This window comes from Castanea sativa, chromosome 12 (assembly GCF_040712315.1).
Source record: "Castanea sativa cultivar Marrone di Chiusa Pesio chromosome 12, ASM4071231v1".
NCBI classification, from domain to species: Eukaryota; Viridiplantae; Streptophyta; class Magnoliopsida; order Fagales; family Fagaceae; genus Castanea; species Castanea sativa.
In genome coordinates, this window is record NC_134024.1 from 47,101,068 (window position 1) to 47,110,041 (window position 8,974).

Sequence of the window (8,974 nt, forward strand, 5' to 3'; positions counted from 1 at the left end):
CAGTGCTAGAATGTCTCCAGGGGATCAAAAAATTATTTACATATAATATATTTTTTTAAAGTTTTTGGTTTAGAGTTTTGACCACCATAAAATAAAAATTTGAACCCCTAAAAGAAGCCCAAAGAACAAACCAATTCAACACCAACTTTTATCTTAGCCTTTTTAAACAAATAAAAAATCCAACATCAAATTAATTTGATCTAAAATCTATATATAAAAAATTAGTAATATTTTGATCTTAAATCTTAAAAAAAAAAAAAAAAAGACAATGAAGTGGGCAATAGAGTGTGAACACTAAAAGACAATTAGGTGTGAGGTAATGAAAGTGGGAAGTGAATACTTTTTTTTTTTTTTAATGATTGTATTATTGCGTTGAATTCTTAATAGAGTAATGCAAAAGACACAAGAAAAATTCTTCTTAGTAAATTGCAAAGACCAATAAGTTGTCAAAGTTGAGTTGAATTGATAAATAGAAGAATTGGAATGATTAAGAACAAAAACTAATAAATAATAAATTAAAGTATCTAAGCAATAATAATTAAAATTCACTTAATAATAATAATTAATAACTTGATTATAGTAAGAGACTATAGATGATTTTCAAGATTTAATCTTAGCAACAATAATTAATGTATTCGTTATACTAAGAAACAACATGTCCAAAGAATTTATAGTTTATCATTTGTTCTCTTGCTAGTATTATGGATAAACTTCTGATAAAGAAATCACATGTTTTATAAGACATCTCCTACCTAAGGTTCATCTTCTAAAAGAATTTACATTGACTTGAATTTATTTTATTTTTTCTTTTTGAATCATAGGTTACGAGAAAGTATCTCATCTTATCATCCTAATTATCAAGATGAAATAAGAAAATATTATTTACAATGAAGTCCTTATTAATCTTTTTACCACAAATTTGAATGGCCCTTTAGAAAATATTCCTAGAGCTACTACTGGTTCAAACCTCCACAACACACTAGTGCTGTCACATAATAAAAATGCGTACAACTTTATTGATCAATACTTCTTATACATTTCCATAAATAAATAAATAAATAAATAATTCTTATACATACTTGACTAACGTTTAAATCTAGAAATTAGGTACCATTATAGCACTACAATGTTCAAGTCTTGAGAAATGTGCTTCTTATAGAAGTTATTTCTTGGAACTCTCTTTTTAGTCTCCATTCTCGTTGCTTGTCTTGTTTAACTTCTTTGATTCTAGTTGCCATCAATTTGTCTTTGATTTCCTTTTGGCCATGAGAGCCATTGTTGGCCTTTTGAATTACTTTGTTTTCCACTGTCATTGATTGTTGACTTTATTTGGTCTTCTTTGCCATCATTTTGTTTTTTATTTCCTTTTGGTCATGAGAACCGTTATTGGCCTTTTGAATTACTTTTGAGGTTGGATGCAATGGAAAAATGCACTTCTTTGTGTTTTGCTTTCGCTCTTTGATGCCTTTGTTGGTTTTAGAATCATTTTAGATGGATGCTGGGTGTGTCTATGGAAAGAGAATTCTGAAAATGTCAGTGGCCTTTGGCTTGCAGAATTTTTATGCAGGCATAATGTTTCAAAAAAGTTCAATACAATGTGGTTTCTTTCTTCTAAATTAAGTACTCGTGCACAGCTGAAATTCAGTAATAGTGAGATAACAAATTAATGATATTACTTAATTTTCTTCTATTAAACTGGTGTCAATCATTTTTGCCAAACAACATTTTAAGAGAGAATTGAAGAAATTGTTCTTCATGGATAGTTGGAAACAATGAAATGCCCTCAAAATTTTCTTTCCAAGGGTTTATGCTACAAACATTAGAATGGGGGAGGAATTTTTAAGATCCTCGTAATCGTATCATTTCCAATTTGCACCCCTAAAACAAAACTTGAGCAAGACAACAGATTGTCTTCAAATCATCTTTGAGAAGATAAATCAAAATCATTCCCTGTCCTGCCTGCACCACTACCATGTGCAAAAACCACCAAGAAAGGCAAAGAAATGACAGGAACTATACCTGAGACAAGTAACCCACAAGAGGAGTTTAATTTAGAATCATCATCCTCAAGTGGTGAAAGTGCTTGGAATGCTCTGCAAAAACTTAGCCCTTGCAGCAGGGTCAGTTGAAAATCGACCCAATGCAGCAATAGTAGCTGTACTACTTCCAAACTTCTCAATCCCTCTAGATATCATACAGGTGTGGTTAGCCTCCACAACTACCATTACATCTCCACCTAACAATGGTGAAACAGTCTCTGCAATCTGCCTGGTGAGTCTTTCCTGTACTTGGAGCTTGAAACCATAAAAATGCACTATTGACTGTAACAAGGATTTTCCAATGGGATTAAATCCTTCACTACAAAAATATCCTACATGGACGACACCATGAAAAGGAAGTAAATGATGCTCACATTGAGACCAGAATGACAAGTTTAGCTCAGAATGGATCTGTTTTTCACTCCGAGTGACTTCCCCATTGGGTTTTAGCAAATCCATCCTACCACAAACAAAGCCATTTAGCTTCATCTCCAATTTACTATTTTGGAAGTTCATCAGCCACTTCAAAAATCGGCAAGGAGTTCCTAAAAGCTCTTCCCTCAATGGGTCCTCACCCAAAGACCTGAGAATTGAAGCTACTGCAGCATCCATCCCTGGGTTGGCCGGTTCATTGTTGGAGGAAGTTTTCTCACCTGAGAAAGATTGGGATGGGCACCAAAATTGATCACTTGAGTCTCTCCGACGAGCTTTTTCCACATTTATGCCTCTAAATTGCAGAAGATTCAAAAAATCAATCCATGCTTCGGCATTATCATTTTCAAAAACCCCAGAACCAGAACGAACCAGAACCTTTACCCAACTTTGGTTATTTGAGTCAAGAAAGACAGATTCCAAGTTAGGGAAATGGATGTGAAAACATTGGAAAATGACAGCAACACCTGCTGGGTTAATCCCATGGTGCAAAGCTGAACAAACTTCATCTGCCAGACGCTGAGGTTCTTGGAGTCGTTTTGCAAATACATCAGCTACTCGGGAAAGCTTGCTTAAGCCTACAACTCGTTGACCAGAAGGGACATAACCCACATGACACTTGACCTGGAATGGAAGCATGCATGACTCACAGTATGAGAAGAGGTCAAGATCTCGAACAATCACGAGTCCACCTGCACCTCCAGCATGACCAACCCCATTATCCAGACCAGCTTCAGGGAATAAAGCACCCTGGACAATTTCCTTTACCTTTTGTCTATAACCTGAGAGTGTTGGAAAAGAGCACAGTAGTTCAGTTTCATGTATCTCAGAGTTGAACAATATGCAATCACTCATTAAACAACCAAATGCAAATTAATTTGGTAAGCAATATAATGTTGGTGATGATTTTCGAGAGGTTCCACTCATTAAACCAAAAAAAAAAAAAAAAAATCTTTTCTAGAAAAATTATTCAATAACAAAATGTCAGTTTAATTGTAACTAGTATTGTGCTTTATGCTATGAAAAAAGAAAATGATCTTATTGTTTTCAAATGGCATGCCTGCATTCATTGAGTATTCAACAAAAGCATGAAAGAAAAAACACAGATTCCTATAGCCATCATAGATAGTCAATATCTTCCCTTAGCAAACGCACAAAGATAGGAATTATTTTGGAATCAAAATGCAAAAGTTAATTTATTAGCATAAGATACTGGTACTATAATATCGATTGACTTTATCGCATACTATGGATTGTTGACAATATTTTATTAGTAAACGTCATCGTCCCAACAACCATATACTAACCGAAGAAAACCCACCAAAATCAGCCAAACAATCGAAAGGACAAAATGAACCATATTCTATTGGCACATTACATCTAATAATAATACAAGAAAATGACTAGATCTAAGAACAGTTTTTTTATTTCTTTTTTTGATAATTCAATAGTTACAACATGGGAGGGGGAATTTGAACGCAGGATGTCTCTATTAGAAACACCAGAAAATGACAGTTGAGGTACAAGGCTATTGGCAAGAACAGTTATAGAACTAAGCAAATTAAAACTATCTTTACAACAAGAATAGCTAATAATCAATGGTGAAAATAGACTACAGAGGCAGTTATATTTAACAAAGTGAAGGTTAAAAAAAGCACCTTTGGTTCCTTCACGAAGTGCCTTGGCAACACGAAAAGGGGTCTTCTTGAGACCCTCTCTATTAACATCCTCCCCTAAACCATGCAATAGAACTCTGACAGCGTCTTCAATGGCAATAGTCTCAGGCTCTTCCTCAAATCCCAGGTCAATGGAACCCAGTCTCACTCCATTCTCAAGCTCCAAATCCAAGGGCCCTTCATCCAAAGCGCCCATTGACACCACAAATAACACCGACCCAGATCCCGAATTCGAAGCAAAATTCAAAATTTAAGGCACCCAGATGAAGAAAACGAGAGCAAATCACAAACCCCAATCAATAAATCAGTAAGAATATTCAAAAAAGTTAAGCCCTTCTAATAAAAAAGGAAGGAGAATTAATACAGAATCAATAGAGAATATCCAAAAAAATTTCATGCAAAAATAAAAAAGAATAGCCAAACGCAAATGGGTCTCATGGATTAATCCAAGTCCTAAGAGAGAGAGGCTATGTAATGTAATGTTAAATGTAGATGTGAAGAGAAATGTAGGGTTGCCGTTGATTTTTGGAATGTGTGGATTCTTAGGTTTTTCTCATCGTGAAGTGGGCCCCACTTTCACCAACTTGGACAAAAAAACAAAACAAAACAAAAGAGAGATGTGTTGTGTTGTGTTCTTGCACGAGAGCTCGAGGATCTGGGTTTGATGATGGTTTCAATTATATAAGAAAAAAAATAAAAAAGAGTCCCAAGTTGCACCAAATTGTTGCACACGTTTTTTACTTTGTGTGTGTGTGTGTGTGTGTTTTTCTGGCCCAGTCAAACATTAATTTCTGAAATGCTGTTAAATGGACGGGAGGTGATAAACTCATAGAATTTTTTTGCGTAACTAATAGAACTACCAATATAATAATGGGAAAAAGTTAATGAATCAATGGTGTAAAAGTTGAAGGACCTGAGGTGATGTGTGCAAAGAGATTTGGAGGTGGGTGGGATTGAGAAATGAGCAGCCAAAATGGGAGTGGGGGACCAAAACCACAGCCCAACAACCAAGAAGAAAAAAAATAAGAATGGTTGAGTCAAAATTCAGAATGGAGGTTGGTTGGAGAGAGAATGGTACATTCCACCAACCCACATTGCCTGGATATGCCGGATCTATAATTATATATACACTATAAAGATATATAAATTAAATAAATAAAAATGTAATGTTGACCGCTGTTTTAGAACATTTGCTAATAAGTTATTTTAAAAAAAATTAATATTATTTCTATAAAAAGTTGTTAATATAGTTGATAATTTTTTTTTAGTAATGCTAGAACTACAATTTTTGTTATAACTTGCCCACACTACTCACAATTTAATACGTGAATAAATTGTAACAAAAATTATTGCCCTAATATTTTTTTTTCATAAAATTTTAAAAAATAGCTCTTGAAGTAATGCTTTAAGCATCCGTTAACACTTATATATATATATATATATATATATATATATATATATATATATATATAATTTTTGTAAAGATGGATTTACCATATATTTCTGTACTTTTTATTAGTTTGAGTGAAAAAGATGGATTGGTGTACTTTATTCTGCTCACTTTATGGTCAATGTGCTTTTTCTTTTCCCTATGGTCAATGTGCCTTGCCTTCTTCTTTTGTCCTTGGTAGGCAAATGGAATTAGAGTCGCCTTTAAATATCATGTGTGGATATTTTTTTTCTTGATATTGAGACCAGATTATTATATCAAGCAATTACTATATTTAAATGAGGATATGTGTCTATTTTTAAATAAGTGTCATCATTTGACCAGTACGCTGAATGCACTAAATCTAAATTAAGTCTAAAATTAAAATTAATTAAAAATTTTAATTAAAGTCAAATGCATTATAAATGTTACCTTGCAAGTTATAATTAGCAAAAGTTTATTTTATTGTGTTACTAGATTAGGGCATTTAAATATGGAGTACTTTATTGTTGATGGTGAACCAAAAGTAAAATGGACTCTGACTCATCCATAGGGTCGTCTAGGTCAAGAAGGCAAGAATGGCTTCCCCTCTTAGGATTGTCGTCCATAGACATGTGAGTCGTCCATAAGGAAAACCCCTGGACGACTTCTGACACTTGGGAATAATTCTAGAAATAGTTGTACAAGAACTAAATCGGACCATGTGTCACTGTTCTGAGGTATGGGTTAAGTCTTGGTTCATTGTTATAACTTCCTCCTCAGTACTTAACTTCCATGACAGTTATAGGAAATAAAATATTCTAACTCCTATAGCGGTTATGGAAGTTAACCTTGAACCCTCTAACCTCCTCATTTGTAGGGGAAGTTATGAGATAAGTAACCACTCCAAGATCACACTATATAAACACTCATTCATATTAAGTGAAGGTAAGTTTTTAGAGACATAACTCCTAAGAAGTTGGAATTCCATAGAATTTGAGAAATAAACTAACTTTGGCATCGGAGGGTTTTTGGCCGGTCCACCCCGGTTACCTTTGATCATGTGTTCTTTTTCTTTAGGCCTTCCAATCAGTCGCTAACCCTTTGAAGCCCGAAGCATCCAGTGTATTGATTTTCCTTGCATCATCAATTGTGTCAATGCATTTAAATGTAAAAACATTTATTACATCATTAATTCTTTTGTGGATTTGGCTTATCTCTAGTAACTGGAATCTCCTTTTGTTTTAATGAGAAATTGTCACATCACCCATTAACTAAATAAAAGATAGAGATTAAAATCTACTACCACTTGTTATTGTGTATTTAAAACAAAAGGACACCTCCAGTTAAAAAAGTACCTGAGGTAAGCCAATTTTTTTTTTTTTATATATATTAAATTTTAGGGTTTTTGGTCTCTATTCTTTATACCATATTTTAATTTAGACTCTAACCTTTCAATTATGTTAGACTCTAACCCTTCGTTTTACTAATGCTAGTGGTGTTCACCAAACCGCACAGCCGCACTCAAACGGACCAAAACCAATGGCCAATTGGTAAATTGCAGCATCAAGTGATAGTAAACTACATTGCACTGCACCAAACAATGCGGTGCAATGTGCATTTTTGTGATAAGAAAACTGCATAAAACCCCACTGCAATCATACATACATATATATATATATATATATATATATAATATTTTAATATTATATGAAGTAAGTGGCCAGTCTAATGTTAGAGCGTTTTAATTTCATGTTTAAAATGTTTCCTTTTGGTTATATTCAAAATTAAAATTTCAAAACCTCATTTACTTCTCCATTTCACACTCTCACTCTTCTCTCTCAATACCCTTTCACTCTTAGTAGGCATGACTTGCAATGTATGTGGTACACTGCTATGGACCTTTTGGTTGTTGCTTGTTAAGCATTTTTGTGTTATATGCTATATTTGTTTAACATGTATAATTGTGTATGGTTTACTATCGTACATTTTTTTTCCCCGTATAAGTGTGGAACTTTTAGTTTATTGTGAATTTTGTCATGGATTTTTCTTATATTGTCTTTTATATATATATATATATATATATATATATATATATATATATATATATATATATATATATTTGTGTTATTTGTTTAGTTATATAGGTTAATTTTTTTTTACTTGGAAAAAACTTACCGTCATATTTTCATGGCTATTAATAGTAAACTAGTAATTTGTATTGACATCTTGAAAAATATATCAGCTTAAAACCGACCAAACTACACCTTGTACACCGCATATGTGATTGCAAAAATGAGGTGTGGTGCGGTAATGTTTTTGGCCAAACCACACTGAAAAGTACAATGCTAAAAATAATCCAAAACTACACTGAATCACACTGTAAACACCCCCTAACTGATGCACATTAATTAGGCTTCAAATGTCGAGTAATAAGAGTCTTACAAAATGATGTCATTATGTAAAGCAGAAGCTCACATTAGAGGTTCTTGTATGTTTGGAGCCTCCAATGTTTTGACAGAGATTCCCTAATATGATTAAAGTCAGGTACACTAGAATGCCACATAGGAAGTTCCAATTCGTAATAATTATAATATCAAATGACTTATTATGTCCTTAAATTAGGACATTAAAATGCTTTCTTGTATCATTAGATTATTGACTTTATAATGCTTAAAACCTACATTGATGTATTGATGTACATTGATTAGGAATTTAGGATACTGTGCAACACCTCTTTTGAGTTGATTAGGATCTTGAGAATAATGTTTTTTCTTCAAGCTTGGAATATTGGTATCACTTTTAAATAGTTAAATTTAAGGGTTTTGAGGGATAGAATGTCATGATTCACTGAAATGATCAACAATATATTGGAAATCTATGTGCATCTCATACATATTATATGCGACAAAATAAAAGCTAGGATCTATTTTATATTTTGCAAGAACACATGCTAACTTAATTCTAAAATTTTTACTAAAAAGTAAAAAACAAACAAACTTTGATGCAACATACGTAAAAGCAAAACCAAAATTCTAGCCAATAAAGTCCTTGAAACCTCCTTAATTGTCACATGATGACTATAAACTTGGTTAAGAGTGTGGGCTCTCCTTGTTTAAATCCTGCCCTAGTCATGTGTCGATACCCTCCTGCCACGGAAGATGGATGCGGACCTTGTGGACACTCGAGATTTTTTCTTTTCCTTTCTCTATAGGTCGAGGAAGAAAGGGGAAAAAAACCATGACTCCCCACGTTGGAAGAGAGGGTATACGTGTTGCTATTTTTATTCGAAGAACAACAATGACACTACTCTCTTTTGGTCTTTTGCTTAGCAACTTGTGACGACGTGCGTGTTTGTGAGTGAGTGGGTCTCTTTACTTTATTTAATTTAAAGAGTCACTACCAACTATTGGTTTATT

At 33.4% G+C, this 8,974-nt stretch overlaps 1 protein-coding gene across 1 annotated transcript; it reads right to left on the reverse strand.

Moving 5' to 3' along the window:
• Positions 1–1,652: 1,652 nt before the first annotated feature.
• On the reverse strand, positions 1,653–4,741 carry LOC142620982 (GTP cyclohydrolase 1). The gene is made up of 2 exons (XM_075794299.1): positions 4,130–4,741; positions 1,653–3,253 (listed from the first exon to the last, which is right to left on the reverse strand). The coding sequence occupies exons 1-2, from the start codon at positions 4,341–4,343 to the stop codon at positions 2,067–2,069; spliced, it is 1,401 nt and encodes a 466-aa protein (XP_075650414.1). The 5' UTR covers positions 4,344–4,741; the 3' UTR covers positions 1,653–2,066.
• Between the last annotated feature and the right edge of the window lie 4,233 nt (positions 4,742–8,974).

What these genes read in the sequence shown, in the direction of transcription:
- LOC142620982 (XM_075794299.1), bottom strand. Translation starts at nt 4,343, where the DNA reads ATGGGCGCTTTGGATGAAGGGCCCTTGGATTTGGAGCTTGAGAATGGA. An exon ending in ACTTCGTGAAGGAACCAAAG is followed by an intron (nt 3,254 to 4,129) that starts GTGCTTTTTTTA and finishes CAACACTCTCAG; the next exon opens with GTTATAGACAAAAGGTAAAG.